Raw genomic sequence first — 14,266 nt, forward strand, 5'->3', positions numbered from 1 at the left:
TGTAGACATCTGGAAACATATATACAGAGTCCAATTACTGACATAAAGTTCATTACACTGGAAGCAGTGTTAAAATTAGTTCTAATTAGCCAAGCATTGTGAAGTCATGAAGCCGGGTTGTAAGGTTGCAGGGAGCACATAAAAGTAGCATTCGCCATATACACAGACACACAAATCAAAGCAGATGAATGGCTTCATAAAACCAGCATGAGTTTAACTTTATGATTCTTGTTTAGTTTTTACCTCTTTGTGATCTTCAACCACACTCAGAAGTGTGTCAATTGTATTTAAAATTCCCATAGCAGTAACTGCTTTGTCATCACTTCCTTCCTCATCTGGCCCAGTCTGGATTACTTGGTTAAATGTCATTGCCTAGAATCATGAGAATGCAATGTATTCAATGTTTTGTTCTGGGGTTTGGGGAGACACATATCCACAAGCAGACAGGCAGGGACACACACACAATCCCAGGCAGGCCTCAAACATACTGACTGAAACAAAGAGGCAACATACTGCTAAGGATTTTCATTGACAAAATGTCCAGCAGGGAGCACAACCACTTCTTTAATGGTTTAACCAGATAGAGGGATCTAGAGTCAATTGGCACTGCTCTTTGATGTCTTTCTTGACCTTTTCTATCATGTTTGGCGGATTACATACTGACACTATAAGTGTAATGGGGCAAGTCACAGGAATGTATATATCATTATGTTATCCTTAATATAATCAGTACCAAAGGACCAAAGGACCCATCCCAAAAATTCATTGCTAGCATTAGCCCAGCGACATGTTGAGATCCTTTATTTGTCTATGCCCAAATATCAAGTTCCTGTTATGTATTTTTACAAATTTCACTTAATATTAGTGTTTTGCTTTCAAGAATCTCTATGGAACACTTATATGCCTGGTGCCTGCTGACATAACCAGAAAAGGGCATCAAACGATCTAGAGTTGGAGCTGCACACAATTCTCAGCCTACATATAAGTGCTGGGAGTCAATCTGGGAGAGTAAACATTGGTCTTAACCACTGAACCTGTGTTGCCATTCTGAGTATTCAGGAAACTCACAGATACTGAACCTAAAAAGCCTGTCCTGTAACAACATAAGATATCCAACTCTGACAAGTTATTCAGACTTTTTCTACATAACAATGTCTACATCACAGAACCATGTGAGAAAAAAATGAGTTAAATATTAGTCAAGTGGTTTATACCACGTGGTACACAGTAAGTTCCAAAGAATATTTGCTTTTAGGGAAGGCAAGTCACTTGTGACATACTATAGGGATCGAACAGAAAACAAAGTCAGCATTTATCCAATAGCAAATAAAACAACATACCAGATGTTGTGTCATTTCTACAGCAATAGGAGTAACTTCTTCACTATATTCACAGATCATTTTCTGAATTACATTTGTAAGATCATCATTTTCTGTTTCTCTTATAATATGAAGAAGAGCCTGCATTACAGGTCTGATAAATGGAGTGATATATTCTTTAGCTGCAATAAAAGGGGGAAGCATTATCAAACAGACATCTAATAAGTTGGATACAGAAGCAGCAAAAACAAAGATGCTTTTCATAAGGGCTATTAAGCTAGTTTCTAGAACTCTATTTAACAGTTGTGTGTAAAGGTGTTTGTCACAATGGAAACCATTTACCTTTTTCTTGATTGCTGATCAACACCTGTAGTGCAATGGCAGCTTCCACTTTCACAGGCATTTCTCTGTCATCTATCAGACATCTTCTTGTTAGCTCTAAAGCTGTTTGGAGATTTTGATCACTTTTGAACTTCACTTCACAAAAATAGTGAAGAACCCAGCAAGCCTTAAAAGGGAGGAAGAATGGATGAATATATGATTCTGAAGATAATACAATAGACTAACCGAACTAAGCTCCTTCAAAATTTTTGTTTGGGAATTTGGAGGCTGGCCAGTGGGAGATGTGTAAAAAACACAACACTAGACCAGTACTATGATCCCAAGTTATTCTTTGGCTGCATTCTTTTGTGTGGATAGCAAGATCTGAATGTAAAACACAGGCAGATACTGCTACCAGACATAGACAAAAACTATGCACACAGCACTTTCTACAGCAGCCAGACAAAGATGCACAAAAGTCTTAATTTTCAGTCATTCTTTACAGAAAGTTACATAATGTTAACTTACCCTTGCTCTCATGTAGCCTAGCTCACTGCTGAAAAGAGGAAATACATGATTTTGCAACATGTATTCCATTTGATCTTTGTAGATCTTTTTCTGTGAATATAAAAAAATTGATACAGTTCCAAACTTAGTTTTCTCAAGTTTGTCAAATACACATGACAAATAGTGACACAAATTGGTTCTCATTCCTTAAATTACATATTATCCATTCACCCACTTTTATTTGAGATTGTCCTGTAAGTCATGATCTTACTGCCTTCTTACCAAGGATTAAACACACAACAATCACCACAGTTCCAGCAATTAGAAAGCAAAAAGCCCAAGTTTCTATAGAAACTCGTCTAATTAGATACTTAGGAGGATGAAATGATAGTACATTTGTAAAAGCATTAAAATTTGAGTTTAAGCATCAGTATTTAAAAAGCTGAGTACAGTGCCTATTGTTTACAATGGCAGCCCATGGGAGGTGGAGCTGACCTCCAAGAGTCACTAAGACTTCAGACAGTGGTGGCGCATGCTTGTAATCCCAGCACATTGGAGGCAGAGGCAGGTGGATTTCTGAGGTCAGCCTGGTCTACAGAGTGAGTTCCAGGACAGCCAGGGATATACAGAAAAACCCTGTCTCGAAGAAAAAAAAAAAAACAAAACCAAAACCAAACCAAACCAAAACAACAACAACAACAACAACAAAAAACCCAAAAAACAAACAACAACAAAAAAAAACAACCAAAAAAAAAAACCCCTTCAGACATCTCATTGACAGCTCCCCGCCCCCCAAATGCACACACAAGAAAAACAATTCTAAAAACATTGCGATTTAAAAACAAAACTCAAGAGAGATGTCCAGGGCTACATAGAGAAACCTTGTCTCAAAAGGGGGTTGGGGGAGAGACAGAGAGAAGACAGAGAAATATCACAAGAAAAATGGCTCTGATCATAAAGTTCCTCCGTTGGCTAGTGAGTTGGCTCACATGTGTAAGCCTTGTACCCATGAGGTAAAGTGTTAAAAGATCACTTTTAAACTTAATGTTAACCTAAGATGGCTATAAAAAAAAAAGGAAAGAAAACACCTGGAACAATAACACATAACTGGAAACTCAGCATTTCAGAGACTGAGAGAAAAGTATCACAAGTTGGAAGCGAGGTGGAAAAAAACACATCAAAACCAAAACAACTAAAAAGTAACCACAGAAGCATGAGAGAAATTAATACCACACTTTTTTGTTTTGGCTTTCTGAAGCATGAGGATTAATTTAGTCTCCTAGATAACATGCAAACTAAAAATACACCCCTGCGCAAACCTCTAAGGGAATATTCAGAACTTTTAATTACTTTTTATCACATTTATTTATTTTGTATATGTCTGCCTTGGAGCCATGTAGATGTCAGAAGACCACTTGTAGAAATGAATTCTGTCCTACCACTCAAGGCCCAAAACTGAACCCAGTTCGATCAGATTTGTTGGTTCATTAGCCATAGTTATAAACTTTCAATACACTAACTACAAAGTATAGATATTATACCAAAAGGAAAAAAAAGAGCAAGCAGCTTAGGAACTGCCAAGAAGGCTCAGCAACTAAAATCATTCATTGCTTTCCCAGATAACCTATGTTCAGATCTGAAAACCCACATCAGGAATTTACAACAGTCTGTTACTCCAGATACATTATATTCAGGTTTCTTCAGGTAGGCACTGCACATGAGCTACACTTAAAAACACACATGGAAATACATAATATATATTAATATATCATTAAAATACAAACACACAATATATAGTTAAACATACATTTAAATATAACAATATATAAGTCCTTCTATCACTCACTCATACACAAATATATACCTTCAGAAGTATTTCAGCTAAAGAGCCAATCATATGCAAGGCTCCATCTTTTTTACGAGGATCAGCATTAGGTTCAGTAAGAATCTGGTAACAAAATCCCATAGTCTTTTGCAGTACCTGAATAAAAAACAAAGAATAGGTTATAGAATAACCCACAGTCCTTGAAGAACAAACTAAAACAAACAAACAAACAAACTCTCAATATTAACATTTAAAACAAGTTAAACTGAAGATATTTAAAATAATGAAGTGGAAAAAAATAATGAAGCGAATATTATCTACTTGGTAACTCACCTCTTTCCTTTTACTGCAGGCTGTGAACAAAAGAGTTTGAGCAGCAGTAGTAGGAGAAATGAAATCTTCAAACACATCTAGAGAATGATAAAGTGAAAATTTAGAGACAACAATTTCTGCTTTGTTTTCCAACACTGCTGAACTTCCTCCTGCATGGAACTCTCCACTATGAGGATTATAGACATGGAATATACTGCCTGGTTTACTAATTCACTTTGCAAAATATTTCTGAAACGTGCAAATTATAGTTTGTAAAAATCAACACCCTTGATCCAGATGTGGTGGTGCATGCCTGTAATCTAGTACTCAAGAGGCTAAGAAGTCTACACCAACCATGTTTAATGGGACAAGGGTGTATTTTACAGTAGAAAGCTTGCATGGCATACACAATGTCCTATATCTGATCCCCACCACTAGGAAATAAAGCATATCAATGCTTCAAATGTTCCCTATTATGAGAAAATTAATGTATGCATAAATCTAAAATCCTGTTACTTTCAAGGTTAACAGGAGAGAGCCTCAGCTATTTAATGAGGCCAATTCCTTAAAAACAAGAAAAAAATAATGCAAATTATTGTTGTTCTTTCTCTGAGATAGAATCTTACTCGATCTCCCTGGCTAATTCTAAATTTCAAATGATCTTACTACCACCTGAGCTTCCTAAGTAACCAGGACCCACCAAACCCAGATTCCATGTTTTTCCTTTAAGAAATTAAATGTTTGTCTACCAACTTTTACTAATGTTCTTAAAACACACTACTAGAAAAAACTTTCACATGATAGTTATAACAGACAAGATCCAAGTAGAAGACAACATTAGTCATATAATTTTTAAATTGTTTGCAGCCTTCCATGCGAATACCAATATGCATCATTTCAGGTCCCATCCATACAACTAACACTCAAAATAACAGTATGCCATATTTTAGAAAAACACCCAGTTACCACACCTTAAAAAGATATGTTTGCTTAAAAAAAAAAAAAAAAAAAAAGGTAATAAGCTGGGCATGGTGGCACACGCTTGTGATCCCAGCGCTTGGGAGGCAGAGGCAGAAGGAGGATTTCTGAGTTTGAGGCAAGCCTGGTCTACAGAATGAATTCCAGAACAGCCAGGACTACAAAGAGAAACCCTGTCTCAAAAAAAAAAGTTAATAAATTAATAAATAGGCCTAAAAGAATGTATAAGAGAAATTATAATTTATGAAGTTAAGGGAAGTCACAAACAACCTTTCCATAAATTTAACCCAAAATACTTTGTTTCTAAATGTGGAAAGCATTAAACATTTCCTTTAAAAAAATCATTTTATTAGCCAGGCAGTGGTGATGCATTAATACTAACACTTTTCCTTCCTAGTTTTGAAGATTGTAAGGCACCATACCCAGAAAGCAAGGTAAAATTTCTTACCAAACTTCATGCGTATATATTCATAAGGATCTTCTTGCCAGAGTTCCTCATCAGCATCTGTATAGCACATCAATGGAAAAATAACATCTTGGATAATGCCCTGCAATTTAAAAGTTAAGAAAGTAACAGCCTTCAGCTTTCAAATTTAACCTGTCCAAACTACTTTAAGCCCCAAAACAAAAAGAATATACAAAATTTAATAGCAATATTCAGTAATTTAAAGCATTTTCAACCTAACACATAAACTGTATATCCAATTATAACAATTATGCATCAAGACGTATTTGTACATATATGTTATTTATGCTGAATAACATAGGTAAGTTATCCAATATGAACTGTACACAACTGGAGTATTGTTGTAAAGCAGCCCAGGCTCTAGTGCTCAAGAACAGTAAAACCAAGGAAAAGTGAAGCAAATGCTAGAACCCTTAAAGCTAGTAAATTATCAAAATAATAGTTAGACAATTGTGTTGGAATCTATTTGAGGAAATACTCTTTTGCTAAGTCCAAACCACTAAATAAAATATTAAGTGACATAGTCTAATGGTCAGAGCTTAAGTATTAGCTTGAAGATTGAATTTTAGACTAAAATGTAGCTGGATAGATACTGACAAAATACCTTTCAATACTATAAAGTGTTCATGTTTTTTCACTGTATTATTCAAAATCAAATAAGCAAACAAAAAGACAAAATCAACTACAAAACAATTGAAAACAAATTTTCAATCTCTATGGCAATTACTTTATTTCTATTATAATTACTAACAAGCACCATCAGTCAATCAAGGAAACAAACATCGCAGAGAGAAGGGTATTACTTGTATATGCGGCTTCAGGTTCTTCCATGTGAGCGCGTGGGAAACTCCTTGATTAATATAATTTAATGTCTGCTGTAAAACCCGAGGCGCCATATATTGTTTCTCCTTGTACTGATATAACACTTTCAATAAAACCTTTGGGGAAAAAAAATTGAATCTAAAACAAAATTCAGATAAATTTAACTAGGAAAATTACATACATAGACATCACCACAAAGAAAAAAATTCAACATTCCCTTAAAGACACTTAAAATCTTTTGTGAATATATTTGTTTTAAAGCATTCAAAATAATAAACGGTATGATAAGATGGCTCTGGGGTAAAGATACACGCCTGACAACCTAAGTTATAACCTTGGAACTCACATTGGACTGCAGCATGTTGTCCTCTGATAACATTCGTGCAACGGAATTCAGACTCAAAAAAATATTTTAAATGCAATAAAATAAACTGAAGACTGTGTCAATGCTATGATTTCTAGTTGAGCAAATGACACAACACCTATGCTACCCTGAACACACTAATCCTCACTATTCTGCTTCATTTCCTTTCACAAAAGATTTATAGGCTTCTCACTATCTAGCCTTAGTCAGCAATTCTAGTTCTAGGCGATATTTAAAAATGCTGAATTTCAAACTGGAGAGAGGCTCCATTAGATATAGATAAAAGCTATTGCAAAAAATGATAAGATAGTGTCTTTTCCTTATTTTATTTATTTGGGATTCCACTATGTATCACAATCTGACATAGGTATAACAATAATATGTACAGATAAAGGAACGTATCATATACACACATTTACCTACACTTACAAATATAACCCTTTAAAAAAGGGCAGAATCTGGAGACATGGCTTAGTGATTAAGAATACTGACTGCAGCCAAGTGGTGGTGGCACACACCTGTAATCCCAGCACTCTGGGAGGCAGAGGCAGGAGGATTTCTGAGTTCGAGACCAGACAGACAGAGTGAATTCTAGGACAGCCCAGGGCTATACGAAGAAATCCTGTCTCGAAAAAACCAAAAAAAAAAAAAAAAAAAAAAAAAAAAAAGAATACTGATTGCTCTCCAGAGGACCTGGGTTCAATTCCCAGTTTATGACATTTCACAACTGCATTAACTCCAGTTCCAGGATATGTGAAACTCTCTCGTACAAACATACATGCATGCAAAACACCAATGAACATTGATATTCTATGTAACCCCTGTGAAAGGGTTGTCTGACCCCCCACCAAGGGCACCTAGCATGCTCAAGTGGTATACAAACATGCATGCAAAACACCCATAAACATAAAACCTTTAAATAAAAAACTTCAGGTGGTGGCGCAGGCCTTTAATCCCAGCACATGGTAGGCAGAGGCAGGTGGATTTCTGAATTCGAGGCCAGCCTGATCTACAGAGTAAGTTCTAGGACAGCCAGGGCTATACAGAGAAACCCTGTCTCAAAGAAGAAAAAAAACAAACAAACAAAAAAAAAACACCACTTCAAAGTATCAGGTTTATAAATAAACAATGTTAGACTTACTTGCTGGACACCAACAGCAAAGGCCTTCAGAAAGACTTCAGCAAACTCATTATACTCCTTAGAAACATTCCCAGGGCTCCCATATCTATATGAACATGAATGTAACCATTATTGCCTTATAATGCTTGATATTTATATTCGTAATAGCAAAAGCAGCAAAAATAAATTCAAATTACTATGCATGAGCAAGAGCATACCTTTCAAAAAGTCTTGCTAAAATATGTAAAGCCCACTTCTTACATTTCCACCAGGGTAATTCAGGTCTGTCATCTTCTTCAACTTGAAGTGTTTCCTTTAAAGAGACATTTATTTAATAATATTGAAAAACTGTTTTGTCATAAGAACTGCACCAGGTACTACAAGGCAGTGAAAAATGCACACAACACAAACATGAACAAATTATTATATTAAGTAAAAGAAACTAAACTGAACAAAATCTACTTTGTAAGAAATGAAAATGGGAGCCTGAGAAATGGCTCAGAACTTGATGGCACTTATTAAATATTAATTAATATTAATATCTATTGTGGCATGTAGAGTTCTTAGATCAAAGCACCCACATCAGGCAGCTTATAGATAGATGCCTTAATAACTTTAGCCTCAAAGTGCAAATTCCGTCTTCTAGCCTCCACAGGCACTCCCCTCCGCTCCCCATGCAATCACAGACTCTGAAAACAGTGCCACCCATGGTCACACATGCCTTTAATCCCAAGCACTTGGGAGGCAGAAGAAGGTGGATCTCTGTGATTTCAAGGCTGGTCTAGTCTACAAAAGCAAAATCAAGTCTTGGGGTATGGTTGGGGGAAATAAAGAGCTAGACAGGAAGTACTGAACCCTACATTATAATAACCTACTGAATGGTTCAGCTATAGCTTGTCATTGACTATAAACCATAACACAACAAAATTCAAAATATGAGACATACTTCACGTTTATTTAATATACATAGAAAATCATATACTAAGCTAGTATTCTACATAATAGGAAAACTAGTTTTGTATGCTTCTTAAATCACCTAATTTTTTTTAAACAAATCTGTTTATATTTGTCCTTAGAAAACTGAGTTTGATCCCCAGCACTTGGAAAAAACATAATGAAGATTAAAAAGAATGTGATTTCATTCCTCCCATTAATAAAAATGACTGTCATAATTACATACTGTTTTGTGTGTACATTTAAAATAAAACAAAAAAGGTTTACTTTTATAGTGCTTAAATCACTATGTACTTAATAAATTTATTCCCTACCTGTTTGAGAAAGTAAGATTAGGGGAAATATCATGGCAACTGTAAATAATCACCAATTAAGTGTAAAAAGAATACAGTTGGATAACTCTCAATGTATTATACACCAAGTTGCATACATAAAAAGGGTAAGGTCTCTGTCATGGAGTTACATACATTATCAGGGCAGGAGAGACACTAGTTAATAAGGATTTGTTAAGACGTAAAGAGACTACTAATGGTACATAATGTTCTCCATGGCACCAGGCATGTATGTGGTACACAGGCACACATACAAACATAACACCCATGTATATAAAAGTATTTTTTAAAGACAGAATTATTATCAATAGCATGGGTCTTTTTTTTAAATGAGACAACTACAAAATGTTGTAAATAAGAAAATTGAATCATTTCCTGTTCATGGTCATCTGACAGATAAGTTACAATCTAACAGCAGAGTTAAAATGGAAATAATAGGAAAATTTGAATGAAATACATAAAGCAATTTATTTTTCTGAAATAACTCCTTGAACATACAGAAACAGAAGAGCAAAGGAGTGGGAAACAGACAGAGAGAGACAGACACTTAAGAACTTACATTAGGTACATCCCTATTCACAACAGTTTTCAGTATTTCTATCCACTCAGTCAGGTTCTGTTGGTTTATCAGCTCCAGGGGTAGTGTATACTAATGAAAAAAAAAAAAAAAAAAAAAAAGAAAAAGAAAAAGAAAAAAAAAACAAACAACAAGAATTAGTATTACTAAAGTCCCAAGTAAATCCCATTCTTTTATTTTACTATACCTAACCAAAGGTAATTAATGCCCTCAATCCCTGTTTCCAATTAACACACAAACTAATTTCCTTAGTGAACACTGGCAATTACAGGAATACTCTTGTTTGGTTTATCTTACACAAGAATCACATCTTATTTTCACCTTTAAGAGTTATTTATCACAGATTTCTAGTGAGCACCTTTTTATCAATCTAAAGAAATCCCTAGATTACGATCCTACAATCTGTTTATTTTCCATTTCCTCTGTTTTATTATGTATATAATTGATTCATTTATTCAATTACTTTTGTAGTGATAGATAGGGATCAAACCTTGGGCATTGGTTATGTTAGGCAAATACTCTTTTTTTTTTTAAAGATATATTTATTTTATATATGTGATTACACTGTCACTGTTTTCAGACACACCAGGAGAGGGCATTAGAACCCATTACAGATGGTTGAGAGCCACCATGTGGTTGCTGGGACTTCAACTCAGGACCTCTGGAAGGGCAGTCGGTGCTCTTAACCCCTGAGCCACCTCTCCAGCCCCCTAGGCAAATACTCTTATCACTGTTTCCCCAGCCATGTTCTCTTTTTATAGAGGAAGTGCTTAGTAAGTTTAAATGGATCTTTACTGGGCATCTGAAAACAGAAATCATGCAATTTAAGATTTCTGTTAATTTTGAGATTGGATCTCATGATGTTGTTAGTACTGGTGCCCAGAAACTTGATAAGTATATAAGGAAAAAAGGCCCAAACTGTGGAAAGCCTTGACTTTCGTCACTCAAAGTGCTGAGATTAAGGGTAAGCACCATCATACCAGTTCATTCAATTGAAGATTAGGGGACAATCACTTAACTGCCAAGTCTGTGTCTGTCTGTCTGCCCGGAGCCCCCGCACACCCTGTGTGTGTGTGTGTGTGTGTGTTTATTCAGAGAGAATACAGGATATATTTGATTTCAAGGAAATTCAAGGAAGACTACTCCCAGGAGACTGCCTAGCTGTTAGATGGACTCTTTCCTAGGCTGGCCCCATATGTGCTCCTGACTCTACCTCCTCATTGGTGGTATCCAGGCATATTCTAGTTTTTATGTCTTTCCCTAATACAAAATCTTCTGCTATGCTATCCAGACAAAACCCACCATGCAGCACAGGCTAGCTTCAAACTCATGATTCTCAGGCTGGAGAGATGGCTCAGTGGTTAAGAGCACTGACTGTCCAGAGGTTCTGAGTTCAATTCTCAGCAACCACATGCTAGCTCACAATCATCTGTAATGAGACCTGATGCCCTTTTCTGGTGTGTCTTAAGACAGCTACAGAGTACTCATACATAACATAAATAAGTAAATCTCAAAACAATCTCCTGTCTCAACACCTGGAAGCAGGGTTAGAGGTACACACTACCATATCCAAGTTAGACTGTAAAATGTAACACAAATGCTACTAATTTTCCTTTAATGTGGTAAAGGATAAGCAGTCTTTACATGTATATGTAATGCATGCTCCTTACAGGTAAATACAATAGTACAAGCCTCTAATTCCAGCACTCTGGACACAGATGCAGGAGGAGTAAAGCATTTCAGGGCAGCATGGGCCATGTGAGAACCTGCTTTAGAGAATAAAAAATTAGGGGGGGTGGGGGAGATGATCCTTGCTTTGAAAAGTACTATAGCTAGGTCAGCGGTAGCACATTCCTTTAATCCTAACACCTAGGAGGCAGAAAATAGGGGGATCTGTATGTTTGAGGTCAGCCTGGCTTACAGAGTAAGAACCAGGATGGTCAGGGTTACACAGAGAAATGCTGTCTAAAAAAACAAAACAAAAAAAGTACCTGAACAAGAGCATAGAAGATCTTGAATATCTGCTTTTGGATGAGGACAGACTGGTCAGATTGGTCAGAAAGCAGCTGAATAAAGCGATCCTTCAGAACTGGCAGGAAGTGCTGCATGGCTGCCACTAATGGACTTCGCTCTTCTGGTTTCTTGTACCTGTGGGTAGTAATACAAATTAATTCTGTAAGAATGTATACACACAATGCACATACTTCCATAACTGATACACACACATACACATATAAATCTGCCTGCTTTCAAGAGTCCTAGCAATAGTCTCTAACCAAACTAAGTACACTGCTGTGGAAAAATGCCAGCATCTGAAAGGTATTTTAAAAGGTTAATAAGGCAGGTGCTCACTTCCAGCATATACATACTGAAACTGAAATGACAGAAAGACAGCTGGCTGGCAGGGCTCTTGTTTGTGAAAAATATACACCTGAAGCACTCCATATTCAGGGTGGGAGATGGAGACAGATTTTCTTTGAAAGTTTACTTCCTAGGCTGAATGTGACAGTGCATACCTTCAATGCTAGCACTGGAAGGCAGAGGTAAGCAAATATCCAAGTTCTAGGACAGCTCTACTACAAAATGAGATGCTCCCAATCAAAAACTTTTTGTTTGTTTTTTTGTTTGTTTGTTTCTTCAAGACTGGGTTTCTCTGTGTAGCCTTGGCCATCCCAGAACTCATTTTCTAGACCAGGCTGGATGGCCTCGAACTCACAGATCTGCCTGCCTCTGCCTCCTAACTGCTGGGATTAAAGCCATGTGTGAGCACAACTTATAGAGACCCTATCTTTAAATTAAAAAAAAAATTAAAAGGATTTCAAGGCTAGGTATGTTAGTATACATCTGTATTCCCCACATAAGTGGGCAAAGCAATAGGACAGTACACTCAACCTGGGCCACATCAGGATCAGATCTCAATTCATTCATCTTACAGAGTTTAATGATAAAGTAGTATGTCAAGAACTAAAAACAAAACAAACAACCAAAAACCCTAAGAGGATTAAAAAGATAGTTTAATCCATAAAATTCTTGCTTTGCAAGCACAAGGACCTGGGTTCATCAAGTTAAAAACCCAGAGGCAAAGATGGGTCAACAGTTAAGAGCACTTACTGCTTTTGCCAAAGGTTCAACCCCTAACACCCACATGGTGACTCACAAGTGACTGTAACTATAGTTCTAGGGGATCTGATGGCTTCTGACCTCTGTAGGCTCCTTCACATGTGTTGCACACACATATACCAGGTATACACATACCCATAAAAAATTAAAAAAAGAAAAAGAAATTCAGGTGCAAAACATGCATATATGCCTAAATGGCAAGGGCACAAGATAGCTCAGGGGATAAGGTGCTGTGATAACCTGAGTTCAATTTCTGAAGCACACATGTTGGAAAGAGAACTAACTTCTAAAAGTTGCATGATCTAGACATGCTTACTATGGCGTGCACATGCTAAGAAAAAAGAGTTATAAAGACAAACAAAAGGCTTTTGGCTAGTGACATGGTTCAGCAGGTAAAATTGTGTACTATTTTCAAATAAGATCTAAGTTTGATTCATAGCACACCAGCTTACAACTGCTTATAACTCTAGCCACAGAGGATCTAAAATCGCTGGCTTCCTAAGAGTACTCACAGACATGTAATTAAAAATAAATGGATACTTTAAAAAAAGTAGAAATGCAGTCACCAGATGTCATTCTATGGCCTCTACACAGTTTAAAGAAGCTAAATATAGAGAAGAAACACCAGGTCTAATGATAAGGAAAGTGGTTATTATTTTAAACATTTTAATAGGGCAAGAAATTATACCCATTATGCATTATTAAATGATTATCATGGGCTGGTGAGATGGCTCAGCAATTAAGAACATCTGCTGCACAGTTGTAAAGTTCCAACCCTAAAACCCATAGTGGAAGGAGAACAAACTACTGACAGTTGTCCTGACATCCACATGCATTCTGCAATTCGCCAACATACACATGCATACCACACACACATTTAAAAAGATTATCATATGCAAAGTCAATAAACAATTATAAGGTATAAAAGAAATTTATGTGATGAGGGCTGGCAACCCAGCTCAGCCTATGGTAAGGGACTGTGCTGCAAAGAGGAGGATCCGGATTTGAAATCCAGCAGACATGTATGTATCCTGCACCTGTGGGTCAAATACCTAACACTGAGGTAACATTCCTGACACCAGAAGATCCAGCGAACAGAGACAGAGAACCATGTGAACTCTCCGGTTGGACTAGTAATCTACAGACAAATCCCTACTAACAATAACGGTAATAAAAATTATATTCTGTAACCCCTTCCCTCTTCCCAGCCCAGTTGGTCATCTACAATAACTGAAATTGAGGCCGGGCA

At 36.5% G+C, this 14,266-nt stretch overlaps 1 protein-coding gene and 1 non-coding gene across 3 annotated transcripts in view; both read right to left on the bottom strand.

The window, feature by feature from the left end:
* Ipo7 (importin 7) overlaps positions 1-14,266 on the bottom strand; it is a 42,045-nt gene that overhangs the window by 9,982 nt on the left and 17,797 nt on the right. For both annotated transcript variants that reach the window (XM_052201337.1, XM_052201336.1), the window contains exons 5-16: positions 11,889-12,045; positions 9,880-9,969; positions 8,253-8,347; positions 8,056-8,140; positions 6,532-6,666; positions 5,711-5,810; positions 4,306-4,382; positions 4,012-4,128; positions 2,169-2,258; positions 1,662-1,827; positions 1,341-1,501; positions 244-372 (exon numbers count right to left, since the gene is read on the bottom strand). In XM_052201337.1, the coding sequence (XP_052057297.1) occupies positions 244-372; positions 1,341-1,501; positions 1,662-1,827; positions 2,169-2,258; positions 4,012-4,128; positions 4,306-4,382; positions 5,711-5,810; positions 6,532-6,666; positions 8,056-8,140; positions 8,253-8,347; positions 9,880-9,969; positions 11,889-12,045 (1,402 nt within the window). The remainder of the gene's footprint in view (positions 1-243; positions 373-1,340; positions 1,502-1,661; positions 1,828-2,168; positions 2,259-4,011; positions 4,129-4,305; positions 4,383-5,710; positions 5,811-6,531; positions 6,667-8,055; positions 8,141-8,252; positions 8,348-9,879; positions 9,970-11,888; positions 12,046-14,266) is intronic.
* LOC127676515 (small nucleolar RNA SNORA23) lies at positions 1,908-2,089 on the bottom strand. The gene has a single exon (XR_007975989.1). It is a non-coding gene; the product is annotated as a small nucleolar RNA SNORA23 (small nucleolar RNA).

The sequence above is a fragment of the Apodemus sylvaticus genome, chromosome 1 (genome assembly GCF_947179515.1).
Source record: "Apodemus sylvaticus chromosome 1, mApoSyl1.1, whole genome shotgun sequence".
Classification (NCBI taxonomy): Eukaryota; Metazoa; Chordata; class Mammalia; order Rodentia; family Muridae; genus Apodemus; species Apodemus sylvaticus.